Source organism: Lissotriton helveticus, chromosome 4_1 (genome assembly GCF_964261635.1).
Source record: "Lissotriton helveticus chromosome 4_1, aLisHel1.1, whole genome shotgun sequence".
Taxonomy (NCBI): Eukaryota; Metazoa; Chordata; class Amphibia; order Caudata; family Salamandridae; genus Lissotriton; species Lissotriton helveticus.
Window position 1 is genome coordinate 1,080,856,906 of NC_136063.1, and position 18,434 is coordinate 1,080,875,339.

Here is an 18,434-nt window from a genome sequence, read left to right on the forward strand (position 1 = left end):
GACTGGATGGTGTCGATCGACTTGCAGGACGTGTATTTTCATATCCCGATCCTGAAGTCGCACAGGAAGTATCTCCGTTTCACGGTAGGGTCGCAACATTATCAGTTTGCGGTCCTTCCGTTTGGACTTACTACTGCACCTTGAGTCTTCAACAAGGTGATGGCAATGGTGGCAGCTCATCTCAGAAGATCGGGGATTACAGTTTTCCCCTATCTGGACGACTGGCTGATCAAAGCAGAGTCTCCAAAGAGGGTTTGTCATCATCTGCAAGTAACAACCCCGCTGTTGTACAGATTGGGTTTTTCGATAAATGTGCCAAGTCTCACCTGGTACCCTCTCAGCGCAACCTATTTATACGGGCAGTACTGGATACTACTGTCTGTCGAGGATTCCCTCCACCTCAAAGGATTCTCGACATTCAGGAAATGATTCCCTTGTTTTACAATGGAGCGGTTGTTCCAGTCCTGAAGGTCCTGTGCCTGCTCAGTCTGTTTGCTTCCTGCATTCTGTTGGTCAACCATTCACGCTGGTACATGAGGGCGCTCCAGTTGTGCCTCCGCAGGCAGTGGTATCAACACAACGGAGATCTCAGGGAGTCGATCAGGATCTCCAGAGAGGCTGCTGCGGATCTGTCTTGGTGGAGTGTGGAGGGCAATCTGTCTCAAGGAAAGCCCTTCCATCTTCCTCCATCGGTGGCCACAGTGATTACGGATGCATCCACTCTAGGGTGGGGTGCTCATCTGGGGGATCTGGAGATCAAGGGTCTTTGGTCTCCAGAGGAGGGGTTGCTTCATATCAACCTTCTAGAGTTACGGGCGATACGTTTGGCTCTCAAGGCCTTCCTCCCTTCCCTTCGTGGTAAGTCAGTGCAAGTCCTGACTGACAACACTACCGCGATGTGGTATGGCAACAAGCAGGGAGGAGTGGGGTCGCAATGTCTCTGCAGAGAGGCTCTGCGACTGGGTTCAGGACCATCGGATTTGTCTGATGGCAAATCATCTGGCCGGAGTTCTGAAAGTATGTGCAGACAGTCTCAGTCGGCAGTGGTTCGTCACGTCTTCCGGACGTGGGGAATTCCTCGGGTGGACCTGTTTGCCACTCTCGAGAACGCTCACTGACCGTCATTCTGCAGTCTCCAGTGTCCGATGCGGGGAGCGTTGGGGGACGTGTTTCAGTTGAGTTGGGGCTCACAACTCCTTTACGCGTTTCCTCCCATACCCTTAAGTCCTCTGGTTCTGAGGAAGATTCGCCAAGACCGGGACCAAGTTATATTGATCGCCCCGGATTGGCCAAGAAGGGTGTGGTACACCGATCTTCTCCACCTCTTCTCGTGCCCGCCGCTCCTTCTCCCTCTCAGGGCAGACCTCCTCTCGCAGTCGCAGAGGCAGGTTCTACACCCCCACCTCCAGAGCTTACACCTTCATGCCTGGAGATTGAACGGGGCAATCTGAATTCTTTCTCTCTCCCGCCTGACGTGGTGGATGTTATTTTATCAGCCTGGCGGCATTCCACCAAGTCAAATTATTCTTACAGGTGGGCCAAATTTGTTTCATGGTGTGGAGAGAAATCTATTGACCCCTTAAGGGCCCGTTTATCAAACATACTTCAGTTTGCTCTTTCTCTAGCCCAGCAGGATTTTGCTGTGGCTACTGTAAAAGGTTATTTATCGGCCTGGTCGGCATTCCTGTTTGCCGGACCAGCCGTCTTTGTTAAGTCACCTATTGTTTTACGTTGTATTAGGGTCTTGCCAACAAATTTCCTCCTACTCCATTTATTGTGCCTCAATGGGACTTAAATCTTGTTTTAACATTCTTGATGGGTTCACCTTTTGAACCTTTGCACAAGTGTCCCATGAGATTACTGTCTTTTAAGACTGTTTTTCTTGTTGCAATTACCTCGGCAAGGAGAGTAAGTGAGCTACAAGCTCTGAGTTCGAAACCCCCATTCTGGACCATTCATGCTGAAAGAATGGTACTCAGGACCAGGGCTGCTTTTCTGCCTAAGGTGATAACTCCTTTCCATCTAGGGCAGTACATTACCCTTTCTTCCTTCTATCCTCCCCCTCACCCTTCCAAGGAGGAGGAGCGGCTTTACAGTCTGGACCCTAAGAGGGCGGTGAGCTTTTAACTCGATAGGACTAAAGACTATCGTGTGGACGACCAGCTCTTTGTTGGATTTGCTGGCTGCAGGAAAGGAAGAGCGGTGCACAAGCGCACACTTTCCAGATGGATTATCTTGTGTATCAAAATCTGCTATGCCCTGGCTGGTAAGGAACCTCCAGAGGGTATAAGAGCTCCTTCTACTAGAGCAAAGTCTTCTACTTCTGCTTTGTCTAGGGGTGTACCTGTAGATTACATTTGTAGAGCGGCAACTTGGACCTCCCTCCACACTTTCGCGAAGCATTACTGCTTATATTCCGAAGTGAGTAGGGACGGTCACTTTGCGCGTTCTGTCCTTCAGGATTTCTTGGTATAGGGGAGTGTACACCCTCCTCCGGGAGTGGGGACTGCTGTGGGATTCTATTCACAAGGTGAGGAATCCACTGCAGATGTATCCATCAGAAGAACAAGTTACTTACCTTCGGTAACGCTTTGTCTGGTGGATACAGTATCTGCCTGTGGATTCCTCACTGACCCACCCGCCTCCCCGTTTGTCCACTCTTCTATACCTGCAATCTTGTTATGTTATGGTTGTTTCTTCCAATGGAAATGTTTAATTGTTCATGCTTTTTGCATTGATTTCACACTATGTGTGTTGGTTTGAATACTGTGTATACTGTACCTATTTATGTTGGTCCGTCCGTGTGCTTCGGGAGCACGGAAAAAAGGGTGGAACTGTCGTCATCACGCCGACGAGGCTCTCTTATGGGTCCAGTAACGTCAGCGAGGTCGCGAGCGGAGTCGTGCCTTTCTGATGTCGTCTACGACCTAGTTGGCTTGGAGAGCTACAAAAGTTTCCTAATGTTTCTGGCGCAGGGATATTCACAAGGTGAGGAATCCATAGGCAGATACTGTATCCACCAGAAAAAACGTTACCGAAAGTAAGTAACTTGTTCGTCATGCACACTGTTTCCATAGCAGTTCCTAGACGTGGCTCTGCGTTTAAGAATGGGAAGTAGTCTCAGAAGAAACTGACATCAGCACATCGAGGGAGGGCTTATATGGGCTCTGTCTACATCACATTCGGTGGGCGATGTCGTCTAGGAATCGATTGTTAGGCTCTACCGACGCGCAGAAAAGTACAGATGTAGAAAAGTTTCTGAATCCAATCTGGTGATTGGAGATAATTCAAAAGTAAGGAATCTGCATCTAGATCTGGTCTCTACCAGATAAGGTAGAAGGTAAATAACGTATTCGTTAGCCCTCGTCCAAAGTCTCTTGCTGCTAATCAGTGTGTTTTTGTTATTACCCAAAAATGTTTTTACTCAGACTCTGAAATCCATATTTGAAAGTTTTCTCCTTTTACTGCAAAACCACCAAACTTCATTGCATAGTATTTTACTCAGCGTTTTCAATAAACATTTCCCTGTTTAAATACACATTTACAGACTATCTGCACCAGAGTAAACGAAATATAAGAAATAATTGGTAACATGTGCATGATAGCCCAGAAAAGCTATTTTGAGGTCCTTTGACACTTAAAAACCACCCAGACTTAGGTCATGTGATTTATCATGCCATCGACACTGATGTCATCATTGGACCATATTACACACTTTATGTATACTTGTTCACTCATTACTTATTTGTTTGCTTATACGTTCTCTTTTTTTATATATGACAGCTAAATCAAGAGATGCTTTTACTTTGCAGGAATTCATGAAGAATACCAGTTACCTTACTATGATCTCGTACAGTCCGATCCGTGTGTTGAAGAAATGAGGAAAGTTGTTTGTGAGCAAAGGCTAAGACCCAATATTCCTAATAGATGGCAAAGTTGTGAGGTGGGTGTTTGTATAGATTGTTTATGGTAAAAAAGAAATGTTGAACCATTGACTTCCATATTGACCACACATCTTTCTTCTGTGGTGCTCCGAGTGTAGATGTATATTTTTTTAATTACCAGAACACTGCTACTAACAGTTATAAACACCTGTGTCACAAAAAATTTAAATCTCCAAATTCCAAACTCCAAATTGCTTTATGCACTTATTCCCATTGCCTACCTGCAACAGAATATCACAAGATGCCTTTCGAGCAATATCACTCTTAAAAGCACAGACAGACAAAAGCTTTTACATGAAAACAGGATGACTTTCTGTTTAATTTTTTAAAAATGTAACAGGATCAAGTGTTCAACTCAAGCTTTAGCTTGCCAAAAAGGTTCAGTGGTTCAGCTTAAAATGTCCAGGAGGCATACCATAGAATAATACAGATTTGATTAGAAACAGGCCAGTTTTAAGGCCACGGATATCAGGAAAATGGAGCAAGTGTTCCTGTTCTGATAGAAGCTCCCTGTGCAGACTATTGCTTGACTTCTAGCCAGCATTTAAGAAAGAGCATCATGTATAACCACCCCCCCTCCATACGTTATAGTAAGAAGTAGAAGTTTGTGTTGGAGGAGCAGAAAAACGGGTTAGCTTTATAAAACACATTTCCAATACATGTCAACTCTGATCTCAAACACTGCTGTCATCTGCACGGGAAGGTATGAGCGAGACATTAATTTGAGACATAGACAAAGGATGTATGACATTACAACGCATGCTTTTACCACGCATGCCTTTACATCGCAGTTTTTACAACGCGTGCTGTTACAACGCATAGCGCTTAGGGGTGCTGGATAGTGAATAGTTTAATTTACTATTCCAACTCCAGTCCCCGTGGATAGTAGGGAAGGTGTTGGATAGTAAATTAAAACTATTCCCTATCCTAGAGCGCCCCCCAGTGCAATGCGTTGTAATGGTTTTCGTTGTAAAACCTGCGTTGTAAAAGCACTGCGTGGTAAAAGTTGCGTTGTAAAGGATGTTTCCCATAGACAAATAATGCGTAGTACTAGCTACGAGGAAAAGCTGAAAAAATAGCAAACAGAAGACATACAGGTTGAATACAAAGTAAATGAAAGAAAATAAAGGAAAGGGTGATGTACAATGCAAAGGAAAGGACAAAAAGATAATCGAATAAACGAGGAAAGAAAAGGAATGTAAAAAAAGTCAAATTAACAGAATATGCTTAATAAGCACCATGCACTCTGAAGATACGAGTACCCCCTCACCTCCCAAAAAAAGCAGGCAGAATAAGAAAGGAAACACACATTTGCGTAGGTAGTAAGTTACAAACTCACGCAATGCAGGCAGGCTGACATTCCTAACGTCCCCACTGACTTCTAACCTGCACTCTTTGAGATGAACCATTAGAATCTCCTTAACAAGTGCAGCCCTATGTTTTACAACTCTGCATTGACTCAGACACTAACTAGGAATGCACACAGTAATACAGAAAGAAACAGGTTAGTATTAGATACCTTACCTTAGAATATCCCCAGGCGTCAGACTGGATCCGGAAACATTTGCGTAGCAGTACCCTTGCGCGTTGGTAGGTGTCGTCTGCGGCTCCGCGTCAGTCATCGGCGTCGTGGGCGCCGGAATGACGTCGCCGGAGTACCTAGATGCCGCCCTCGCGCGCTGACGTCAGTTCTTCTGTTTTCCGCGCCAGCAAGCGCCAATCCGGAAAAAGTGGTACCCTTAGTAATTTTTTGACTAAACTTTTTCGATCAATTTTGATCTACTTCGAAGTCTGTACGACTCCGACGGTGCCGGTAGGGATGCCCGGGTTCAAACCCTGCGCCGACTGATGTCGGTTACCGACTCCCATCGCCGGTGTCCTCATTGCCTAGGCCTCGACCACGACGACAAGGCATGCTCCGACTGTCGAGCCCTGACGTCTAAGGCTAGGCGGGAGCGGTCCCGCAAGCGGCTCGAGCTCCAGCAGTCGGCCCTGCGCCGCTCGAGGTCCTGGTCCGCGAGGAGGTCGAGGGACCGGTCGCGGGATCAGAGCCACCATGGCTCCGGGAGTCATCCACGGTCTTCGGGCTCCTCAGGTAAGCACAAGAAGTCGAAGAGACGTCATCGCTCTTCTGACTCCCCCCGACACGTCCGGGGGTTCGGGCGACACCGCCCGCGCGGGCGTCGCGGCCTGCTTCATACCCGACGGTCCCTGGGTAGCACGCGACGTCGGAGGAGATCGTGGCCTTCCTCACGGCCATGAGGTCGCTCACTCCTCCGTCGGGCTCCGCGGCGCCTTCGGGCTCTGCGGCCCCGACTGGGAATCCCAGCGTGTCGGGTGCTTCGGCCCCGACGCCGTCGGGTGCTTTGGTCCCGACTCCGGCGGTGACTTCGGTCCCGGCGCCGCTGGCTCCCGCAGGATCCGGTTCCAGATCCGGGTCGCCGCCGGTCGACCTCAGGACCTCGCTGGCGTCGGCCCCTAGGGTGTCGTCCCTGATCCCTCCCTCAATTCGGGTCCAGGGCCGATGGGAGATTTCTACTTCTATGACCCGGCCCCATGCTTTGGTCCTGAGTCTCAGGAGATGGGTGATGAGGGGGAATGGGAGGGGTATGAAGATCCTCTGGCACGGGAGTGCCAGTCTTATCAGGACTGGTCAGGTGAGCTAGGGGACGCCAGTGGTCTGGACACCTCGCCAGACACTGGTTTTGTCTCCCCTCCTACCGTGGCTACAGAGGAGGGGGCTGCTTATAGTGTGGTGTTGACGCGGGCAGCCATGGCCTTGCACCTTGAGCTCCCCGTCGCGGCCATGAGGACTAACCTCCTCACTGAGGCCCTTAAACCACAGGCAAGCTCGGCCGAACCTCTGCTGCTGTTTAATGAGGCCTTGTCTGACGTTCGTCTGGGCACCTGGTCCAGGCCTGCTACAGGTCAGCCTGTAGATAGGAACGTGGCCAGAAGCCACCGCCCGGCTCCAGGCGACCCTGCTTTCCTGTCCACCCACCCCACCCCCGAGAGTCTGGTCATCTAGGCCTCTAACTCCCAGACCGCTTTCCCCCGACCGGGAATCCAAGAGGTGTGAGCAGTACGGGACGAAAGTATTCTCAGCCCTGAGTTTGGGATTGCGGTCAGTCAACACCGCATGCCTCTTGGGCCGCTACACCCACTCTCTGTGGGACACGGTTGCAGACGTGCTGCCACAATGTCCGGAGGAGGTCCGGACTAAACTCACCCAAGCCCTTGCGGAGGGTCGAGATGCGGCACGGTACTCCATCCGGTGTGGGCTGGATACCACAGACTCACTGGGCAGAGCGATGGCAACGACGGTGGCGATTCGTCGCCACGCCTGGTTGAGGTCCGCCAACTTCTCGGCTGAAGTCCAGAACACTCTTATGGACATGCCCTTTGATGGCCGTTGCCTCTTTGGCGACAAGGCAGACCATGCGCTTGAGCGCTTTAAGGACTCGAGGTCTATGGCCAAGTCCATGGGCCTCTCGGCCCCGCGCCAGCCATCGGCTGCCTTTCGGTCCTTTCGTAGCCAATGAAGGGGCGCCCCCACACTTGCAGCCAGCCACGGACCGCAGACTACTGTCCAGCATGGTGGCGTACGTGGAAACCGCCGTGGCGGCGGTCGGTGACAATGGCGCAGCCAGTCCACACCTGCCCCTGCAGCATCCGCCTCGAAACCTTCCTAGTCCGAGCTTTCAGGCACATGTGACGCCAGTGGGGGGCAGGGTTCGCCATCACCACCTCCACTGGCGCACTGTTACATCGGACAGGTGGGTGCTGCAAAACGTCCAAAGGGGCTACTCTCTCCCCTTCGAGACTACCCCTCCAGCCATGCCACCGCAGTACCACCGCGTGTCGGGGGATCACTTGGCACTTCTCAGAGAGGAAGTTACAGCCCTCTTGGCCAAGGGGGTCATCGAGCGCGTTCCTGGGCCAGAAGTAGGGTGTGGTTGTTACTCCCACTACTTTCTGGTACCCAAGAAGGGCAAAGGGGGCATACGCCCTATCTTGGACCTCCAGAACGTCAACGGCTTCCTCTGGCAGGAGAAGTTCAAGATGCTGACACTAGCTCAAGTCCTAGCTGACCTGGACCCAGGAGACTGGATTGTAGCGTTGGACTTGCAGGGCTTATTTTCATATCCCCGTCCTGCCGGCCCACCGGCGTTACCTGCGGGTTCACGGTAGGCCACGAGCACTTTCAGTTTACCGTGCTCCCCTTCGGCCTTACTAGTGCCCCACGGGTGTTCACGAAAGTGATGGCGGTGGTCACTGCTCATCTGCGCTGGTTAGGGGTTTCAGTCTTCCCCTACAGCCACCTCCAAACTACGGCCGACCTCCTGCACCTGCTGGGGTTCTCCATCAATGTGCCGAAGTCACACCTGTGTCCCTCTCAGAAGCTCCTCTTCATCGGAGCGGTTCTAGACTCAGCGCAGTTTTGGGTTTATCCTCCCGAACAGCGGGTTCGGGATATTCAGGCTATGATTCCGATCTTTCAGCCGTTATCCCAAGTCTCAGTCAGGTTGACGCTGCGGCTTCTGTGGCTGATGGCCTCCTGCATCCTTCTGGTGCATCATGCCAGGTGGCGGATGCGGGCCCTGCAGTGGGACCTGAAGTTTCAGTGGCCCAGCATCAGGGCAACTTGTCCAACCATGTCTTGATCTCGGAGGGCACTGCAAAACAGTTGCAGTGGTGGCTCACGGACCGCTATTGGGTCAGCGGCAGATCCCTCTCCCTACCCCAACCGGAGAACGTAGTTGTGACGGACGCGTCCCTCCAGGGCTGGGGGGGCCACATGGGAGAGATGGAGATCAGAGGCCTCTGGTCTCCGGCAGAATCCCGGCTCTATATCAACCTTCTGGAGCTGCGGGCGATCCGACTTGCGCTGAAGGCATTCCTCCCCTCTGTCCGGGGGAGGGTAGTGCAGGTGTTCACGGACAACACCACCGCCATGTGGGACTGCAAAACACAGGGCGGCGTGGGATCGTGGACCCTATGCCAGGAGGCTCTGCGCCTTTGGCATTGGCTGGCACATGAGGGCGTGACCCTGGTGGTTCAACACCTGGCAGAACGCCAGGGCGGACGAACTCAGCCGTCGGTGCATGATGGATCACGAATGGCGTCTGCACTCGGACGTGGCGCAAGGCCTCTTTCAGCAGTGGGGAGAGCCTTGGTTAGATCTATTCGTCACCGAAGAGAACGCGCAATGTCAGCAGTTCTGCGCATTGGAATTTCCACGGCGGCACTCGCTCGGCGACGCTTTTCGTCGCGAGTGGAGCTGCGGTCTGTTGTATGCCTTTCCGCCTATACCACTTCTGCCCAGAGTGCTGAAGAAGATCTGGCGTGACCGGGCCCAAGTTATCCTTGTGGCTCCGGACTGGGCACGAAGATACTGGTATCCCGAGCTACTCAGTATGTCTGTCGATCCCCCGATTCGTCTGCCTCTTCAGGAGGACCTTCTGTCGCAGCAGCAGGGGACGGTCTTCCACCCGAACCTGTCCAGTCTCCACCTCCATGCTTGGAGATTGAGCGGCGACAGTTGAGGCTATTTGACTTGCCTCCTGAAGTTTGTACTGTGATTCTGGCAGCAGGCGTCCCTCCACAAAGTCGGTATACGCCTTCAGGTGGAACAAATTTGTGGTATGGTGCACGGCAAAGGCTGTGGATCCTCTCTCTGCACCCTTTTCTGAGGTTCTCCTCTTCCTTCTTTCTCTTGCCCAGCAGGGCTCTGCTCTGGGCACTATCAAGGCTACCTTTCTGCCCTTTCAGCCTTTTTAAGGCTCCCTGATCAGCCATCTTTGTTCAAGTCCCCCATTGTAAATAGGTTTTTGAAGGGCATCACACACATGTTCCCTCCTGTTCCATTTGTGATACCTCAGTGGGACTTGAACCTTGTTCTTACTTATCTGATGTGCGCTCCCTTTGAGCCACTTCATAAGTGTCCTCTCCGCCTTCTTACTCTGAAGACTGCTTTCCTGGTTGCCATCACCTCTGCCAGGAGGGTGAGTGAGCTCCAGGCTCTTTCCTCTAAACCGCCTTTCCTTTCTGTCCACCCGGACAAAGTTGTGTTGCGGACAAGACCCTCTTTCCTGCCCAAGGTAGTCACAGCCTTCCACATCTGGCAGTCCATCACCTTGCCCACCTTCTTTCCGCCTCCGCATCCCTCGAAAGTGGAAGAGAGGCTCCACCGTCTGGACCCAAAACGTGCTCTCTCCTTCTATCTGGATCGCACTCGCCAGTTCCGGGTGGATAACCAACTCTTTGTTGGTTACGTGGGCGCTGTCGGAGATTAGTGTCTGCAATCCTATGGTCACCCCAGATTTTTGCTTTTTTTTTTGTTGTTGAAACTTTTTATTATTTAAACACAAAAAAAACAATACAGCAAACAAACAAGCAAGGCAGTACAGTAACAATACAGTCATTGGGTCTGTGCTCAAGAAGGACGGGAGAAGCATGGTAACAGGAGAAAAAAGTCTTTGAATACAGATGGGGGGGGGGGGGGGCAGAGGCGGAATTGCAGATGAGCAGTATGATATACCACAGCCGGAAGGGATATAGGTCAGGGCGACAGGGAAGGGTTCGGGATGGCGGTGAACGGGGGTGTACAAATATCTCCACGGTATGAGTTCCACGAATTTTAAATCTTCCCCCATTTTTTGGGCCTGCCTCTTGCAATGTATACTGTTTTCTCACGAAACATGCACCAGTCCAGACTCTCTTTCCAAGCAGTCACTGTAGGCGGTCTCGGGGAACCCCACAACTGGGCAATATCTCTCTTCGCAACCATATTGGCCAAAGTCACCCACCGAAGCTGCGACACGTCATAGTCATTCGGACCCCACATATTCAATAGACATTGTCGGGCTTCCGGCATCATAACAACACCCGTGACATCATCCATAATCTCATGTATACGTTTCCAGAAGCGCACCACCTCAGGGCATTCCCATATGATGTGGAGATAGGTGCCAAGGAGACCACACCCACGCCGACACATACCATCACTAGAGAAGCCCATATAAATTAGACGGGGACCAGTGACATAGATTCTGTGAAGCATCTTGAGCTGGACAGACGGAGGCGGGCCGGAATCGCCACCTCCTTGGGAGAGGAGATCGCGGACTGCCAATCCTCATCATCCAGTTCAATACCATAAGCAATCCAGGCCTCATGGAGGCGATCAAGCAGACCCGATCGGTCATTAATCATTTTCTTATTGAACAGTGAGATAGTACTATCCGGCACATAGCCATCTAGTATACGATCTTCGAGGGGGGAGGAATCCGGAACGGCACTGTCCACTGGCAACACAGAATTCAGAGCATGACGTACCTGGATGTAACGAAATATTTCCCTGTCACTCAATTTATACTCCATTTGCAGTTCGGAGAAGGTCTTAACCTTTCCTTTAACCCAGAGATCACACACTTTACCAATACGATCATGTCCCACTTATCAAATCCCTTCATCCTCCATAGGCCACCCAGCTTCGCAGAGGCATAGAGCGGTGTCGCACCCGTCAATTGATCACTCCAGCCCATAGCCGCCGTCGCGCTATGCCACACCCGCACAGCAATAGCAGTAGGTCCCGTAAGGTGTGAACGGGAAGGCCCCGAGTAAAGTGCCCTATAATAATCACCACCCGGGAGCAGCCACTTGTCCATTTCGAATGCTGGATTCAACGCCGGGCCATACATCCCGTGGTTGATAGCAGCAAGATGGGAAGCCCAGTAATACCTACGAATATCCGGGAGCGCTATACCGCCATCATACCAGGGGAGTGTCAATTTCGGAAGAGCTATGCGCGAACGTCCGCCCCATATTAGCTGCCTCTGCAACGACTCTACTTCCCGAAAATATGTCGACGGGATAACATCAAAACTATTCTGTAGGGCATATAGGAACCGAGGTAAGGACATCATCTTAAAAAGGAGACTTTTGCTTTTTGCTTCACTGGTTTACGACTTTCCCTGGCTGTGGGCCTGCTAATCAGACCCACAGCCTAGCTGTTCTCTCTCTAAATTGACACACATGTACTTTAGGTGCATTTTCCAATTGGTATTGGGACACCTTATCAGCCCCTGTACAGTGTACTTTAGGTACCCTGGGCATAGGTGAACCCAAGGCCTACCAGGGGCTGAAGCATGTATTATGCCACCCCTGGCTGGCCATCTAAACAGACACAACTGGCTGGTAAGACAGCTGGGGCAAAGTGGTGTAATCACCCTTTGCTGTAGATATAGTATACCTATATCTAACCCCAAAATGGACTCATATACTCCTATCAGTCACTCCTATAGCAGGCCTTATCAATCCTGAAGGCAGAGTGCTTGGAATTATGTGAGATGGTGCTCTAGCATGAGCTGAGCCTGTCTGCAGCTTGCGGAACCAAGTCCTAATAGCTGTTCCATGATAACGCTATACCATATACTCTTAAGTGCATTATAATCCTCGCGGTTAGTGCTAACTTTGGTATAGCATTATCAAAACATGTCGAGTAAGGTGTCATACGAATTGGAATACTACCCCCTCGCCAGTTCTGGCGACGGGGGTAGCATTCCACCCTTTTAGAGGGACATGTATGTAACTGTGAACCCCGGTTAAAGTTAAGCAGAGCCTCAGCATCACAAAATGGATTCTGCCACCACAGACACAAGTCTGACCTCCTGCTGCTGGGAGTCCTTCCAGCGAGGGAGGCCTGGACAAAGGGTTTCCTGCCTTGGGAGGTGCTAGCACCACCCCAGACAGGATTTTGTGTATTAGGTAGGACAGGCCTGAAAGGAATGAGACATGCCTGGGGCACACAAGGTGTCCCTGTGCATACCCTGGTTCAAACCAGTTGCTGGGGCACTCCAGCCCCAGCTCTGGCGCGAAACTGGACAAAGGATAGGGGGTGTAACCACCCCCTTCCTGGTCCCACCCATGGGAGGGACCTAGTCACTAGTACAGCCCCCTTTAGCAGGATAAAGGTAGGAGCTGGTCCCATTCCAAGTTAGATTATCCTGAACAACTTTCACAAGAAGAAACTCTGGACTTCGACGTTCTGCTCCCCAGAAGACTGAAGAATCTCCCTTGTGGGCAAGGAGTGTCCACCCTGCAACTGCAGGCACCATCAAGCATCCTAGCGGTTCACTTTGTCGTCCTTCCTGCCGGAACCAGACTTCAGAGCCCGACGAGATCCGGACTTCCAGACCTCTCCGACCTCAACCTACATCTGCAGCACAGCTGAGATCCGTGGGTGCGACGAGACACGTGGGACCGGCCATCTTGAAGAAACTGCACTTCGCTTCCAGCACGACTTCAGAGGCATCCTCGAGTAAGTGCTTTGGGGATTGAGAAGCCCCAGCCCCGAGCAGCTCCTGCACCGAAGACCAGCCCCCCAGCATCCACGAGATCTGCGTGGGGCCCTTTTGCTTGATTGCTGCTCGACGCGTTGTCTGGTCACTTGCCGGCTGGCTAGTGGCCTCCTAGACGACGATCCACGAAATTTACACTGCTGGTCTGGTTGCTCCACACTGGCCCTTGCTCCCTTCCAAAAGAGGGGCACCCTGGACCCTCCTGGTCCACTCCAGATGCCGTTTCCACCCACCGCGTGGGTTGCCTTTGCCAAGGCCTGTTGACTCCAAATCCGGATCCGACAGCGAGAGCCTGCGTGGGACAGCTTCTTGCCTCCATCCTGGTCGTCGAAGACACCTCCTGGTCCACGTGGCTGCAGAGACAAGCGTCCACTCTTCACCTGATCGCGACGACAGCATCTGGTTCCTTCCTGGTTCCACACCGGTCACTGGCTAGTGACTTTGAACACTGTCCGCTCTGCTTTCAGGTCCTCTTCTTCCTCGATCGACCCGTGGATCGCACCGGAGATCTTCCTCCTGGTCGCCTCCAGCATCTTTCTTCAAGGCTCCATAGACTTCGACGCGGAAACCCAACACACTTTGACACCTATGCACCCGCAGCCCGTGGGTGAGGTAACAAGAGCATTTCGGTGCTCAAGGGTAGATTGACTCTCCTAGTGTCCAGGTATCCTTTCGTTTTAGTCGTAACTAGTAGGAACTCTCTTTTACTTACCTTTTCGTAATTTGTTCTGCCCATTGACTTGGTTCCGCATCTCGCGTGTGAGTTCACACTCCTGATACTTACCTAAGGTTAGGGTAGGGTAGTCCCAGCGAACCTACAGCCTCTGGGCATCTTCATTTTCTAAATAGTTCTACTTATACCATTTACTTAGTATATGGTTTGCCGTGCCCCTAGGGCACCATTGTAATTTGTGCGACTTATTGTGTTTTTCTTAAAGAGATTGTTATGTGCTTAGCCCTCTTTTCTCAATAAGAGTTCAGAGGGGTTTGTTATTAATAAATAGACTTTATTTTCACAACAACCTGTGTGGTGTCCTTTCATCTGGTATTCAAGGGGTTATATGTGATAAAACAGCTGGTTTCACATGCCAAAAGAGTTTCGCCTAAGACTGCTTTGTCCATGCTACCATTAGGATAGCTGGTCTATAAGGTTGACTTACAACCAATCACCATAAGGGTTGTTTGGACTGATACAAGGTGCTCACTAGAACTAGTGAACATCATATATCAGGCCAACTTCTCACATTGGTGGCCAGCGGTTGGGATTTGAGCTTGCTGTTGTTTTTACCAAATATAATCTCGAGATATCATTTGAAAGATCATATAAGGTACCATAGGTACATATAACAAGCTTAGAAATACTCTGAGTTCTACTGAACCAGCTATTGTAGTAGAAAGGGCCTAGCACACCCGGACTACAACTCTTAGCAAGGGATCAGTAGTAAAACCCATAGTGTAGGTAAGTGCACCACTTACACCTAACTAGAAAGCATGTCTACCACAGGAGAGATCTCAGTGGCTCCCCTTGTGGTTAGTGACCCACCACAGGTCCTTTCCATATATGCAGCCCTCAGCTCCCAGGAGATGAGACAATTGTGTACCTCAAGGAAACTGAAACAGGGTTCTAACCCTACCACTCCTTTTCTGTTAGGTCTCTTAGAGACATATGATGCTAGAAGGGCTTCTAACCCAGGCCCCTCTGATCCAGCAGATGGGAGCATACCCCTCTTAGAAGATAACCCAGACTCTAACCTCCCTGAAACAGAAGATGTAAATGGTAGGGAAGAAGGGGAATGATCTGAGGATGAGGTAGACAATGGCCAACCTTTAGTCAGCAGACTTACAAGGGCCAACTTAGACCTACATAGGGAAGGAACTTGGGGAGCCCCAGTGCCATCCACAAGCAGGCCTAACTTTGGGATTAGAAGAGATAGGTCTCACTCTAGGGACTCCAACAGATCTGTTCACTCCCATGCCTCTCATGCATCTGCTCAGAGGAGGATGACTTCCCCTCAGAGAAGGGAGCATGAGGCAAAGATGAAGGAAGTTAATCTGAGGATCCAAAGGGAAGAACTTGCCCTTGCCAAAGAGAAACTTGCTTTTGCCAGAGAGCAACAATTGAGTGGGGTAGCACCCACTGGTGGCAGCAATATCCCTAGGGATAAAGACCGGAGTTTTGATAATAGACACCTGAGTAAAATAATGCCCTCCTATAAAACAGGAGATGATATCCACAAATGGATAACTGCTCTGGAGAGGGCCTGCAAAGTACAGCAGTTACCCCAGAGTCAGTGGGCAGCTATATTGTGGCTCTCCTTTGAAGGTAAAGGTAGAGATAAGCTCCTCACTGTTAGAGATGAGGATGCTAATGATTACCAAGTCCTGAAAACTGCACTGACTGATGGGTTTGGCTTAACAACTGAACAGTACAGGTTGATGTTCAGAGACACCCAGAAAACTCAGGCTCAGGATTGGACTGACTTTGTTGACTGTGCCACTAAGGCTTTAGAAGGCTGGTTACTGGGTAGTAAAGTTACTGATTACACAGGATTGTACAATCTTATTATGAGAGAACAAATCTTAAATAATTGTCAGAACCAGTTGTTGCATCAGCACCTGATTGACTCAGATCTGACCTCTCCCCAAGAATTGGGAAAGAAGGCAGACAGATGGGTCAGAACCAGGGTCAAGCAGCAGAACCAGAACCAGGGTGGTGGCCAAAAGAAAGCAAACCAAAAGGGTAGTAATCAGAATCCACAAAATGACCAGAAGTCTTTAACAGGGCCCCAACAATCCAAGGAGGGTGGGTCCCAGAATTCCCAAAAGAAGAAGACTGATGTTCCAAAGAAACCATGGTGCCAATACTGTAAAAGTAATACTCACTGGTTTAGTGAGTGCACCAAGAAAGGCCAAGCTCCTACCACTACTGTCCCTAAGACACCTGCACCCCCTAGTACAGTTAGTAGTGGTAGTGTACCCCCAAGGCTATAGTAGGGTTAACCCTGGGAACTGAGGTGGGTTCTGACTTAGTCAGAATACCTACTCAGGCTGTTCTTGTTTGTACTGGGGACATGGATATGACCCCTACTGTAAGTCCCAGTACTCTGGGCAAATACAGGCAAACGCCTTTAATCAATGGAAAAATGGCTCAGGCCTACAGGGACACATGTGCCAGTGTCACTATGGTGACACCAACCTTTGTGGACCCTGAACAGATCATGCTAGGTTCAGACTACCTAGTGACCAATGCTAGCAACGTCACTACCAATCACAGTATGGCAGTTGTTAACTTCTCCTGGGGAGGGGTAACCGCCTCAAAAGGGTTGTAGTTAGTTCAGACCTCCCAGTAGATTGTCTCTTGGGCAATGATTTGGAATCCTCCCTGTGGTCAGATGTGGAGTACATGACTCATGTAGAAATGCTAGGTTTCTCCTCACATGTCCTTGCTGTGACCAGGTCACAGGCCAAGAAATGCCCAGCTGAACAAGTGCTGGATCCTGGAAGAATGGACCAGACACTACCCAAGAGAAGGAATGGTAGGGTTAAGGCAGAGCCTTCCCCCCTGCCTCAGGTTGAGGATCAGCCCTCTCAGGAGGCTGACCCAAAGACCCCAGAAGGAACTGTCCTAGAAGAGCTTGAACCTGAACAGGTTGAGTTTCTTGGGACAGGGGGGCCTTCCAGGGCATACTTGAGACAGGCACAGTTAGACTGTTCCTCCCTTGAAACCCTCAGACAGCAAGCAGCTGCTGAGGCTGCAGGGAATGCTACAAGTGCCCACAAAGTATACTGGGATGAAGGACTCCTAAACTCGGAGGCAAGAGACCCCAAGCCTGGTGCTACCAGGAGGCTGGTCATCCCCTTGTCTCTTAGAAGTTTCCTTCTCACCTTAGCCCATGAAATTCTCCTAGCAGGACACTTAGGCCAGAACAAGACTTGGGACAGGCTTGCCCCTCACTATCACTGGCCTCACATGTCTGAAGATACCAAAGAGTTTTGTCGCTCATGTGTCACCTGTCAAGCCAGTGGCAAATCAGGTGGCACAGCAAAGACCCCCCCTTATACCACTACCTGTGGTGGGGGTGCCCTTTGAGAGAGTGGGGATAGACATTGTTAGACCAATGGACCCCCCAACAGCATCTGGGCACAGATTTATACTGGTGGTAGTGGATCATGCCACCAGGTATTCAGAAGTTATTCCCCTTAGGACCACTACAGCTCCTGTTGTGGCCAGGGCCCTACTTGGAGTTTTCACCAGAGTGGGGTTTCCTAAGGAGGTTGTCTCTGACAGAGGTGCAAACTTCATGTCAGGATACTTGACTGCAATGTGGAAGGAGTGTGGTGTAAATTACAAATTTACCACACCCTATCACCCACAGTGCAATGGGCTTGTGGAGAGATTCAACAAGACCCTAAAAGGGATGATAAAAGGGTTACCTGAAAAGCTTAGGCGAAGATGGGACATCCTTTTACCCTGCCTCCTGGTTGCTTACAGAGAGGTCCCACAGAAAGGGGTTGGCTACAGCCCTTTTGAGCTTCTGTTTGGGCATCCTGTAAGAGGACCCCTATGTCTTGTAAAGGAAGGATGGGAATTCCCTCTCAAAAAGCCTAAACTTGACATAGTGGACTATGTACTTGGTCTCCGCTCCAGGATGGCAGAGTACATGGAGAAGGCATCCAAAAACCTTGAGGCCAGCCAAGAACTTCGAAAAGCTTGGCATGACCAAAAGGCTGTCCTAACTGTGTATCATGCAGGACAGAAGGTGTGGGTGTTGGAGCCAGTGGCCCCAGCAGCTCTCCAAGACAAATGGTCTGGACCCCATACCATTATTGAGCAAAAGGGAGAGGTCACCTACCTGGTGGACCTTGGAACTCCCAGGAGCCCCCACAGGGTGCTTCATGTTAACAGGCTCAAGGCATTTGTCGACAGGGAGGACATGGGCTTGCTCATGGCCACAGATGAGGGACAGGAGGAAGAGAGTGACCCTCTCCCAGACCTGCTCACTCAGAACCCTGATGATGGGTCAGTTGATGGTGTGGTCTTTTCTGACAGCCTCTCTGAGCATCAACAAAAGGATTGCATACAGGTTCTTCAATCCTTTGGACAAATGTTCTCACTGACACCCAGTTAGAC

The 18,434-nt window shown here is 50.6% G+C and overlaps 1 protein-coding gene across 5 annotated transcripts in view; it reads left to right on the top strand.

Annotated features, from left to right (window-relative positions):
- The window catches only part of TGFBR1 (transforming growth factor beta receptor 1), a 1,073,092-nt gene that overhangs the window by 915,968 nt on the left and 138,690 nt on the right, over positions 1 to 18,434 (top strand). For all 5 annotated transcript variants that reach the window (XR_013610571.1, XR_013610572.1, XM_078687672.1 and 2 more), the window contains one exon: positions 3,813 to 3,943. Coding sequence is in view for 3 of the 5 variants with exons in the window: in XM_078687672.1 (XP_078543798.1) it covers positions 3,813 to 3,943 (131 nt within the window). In the remaining 2 variants the exon portion in view is untranslated. The remainder of the gene's footprint in view (positions 1 to 3,812; positions 3,944 to 18,434) is intronic.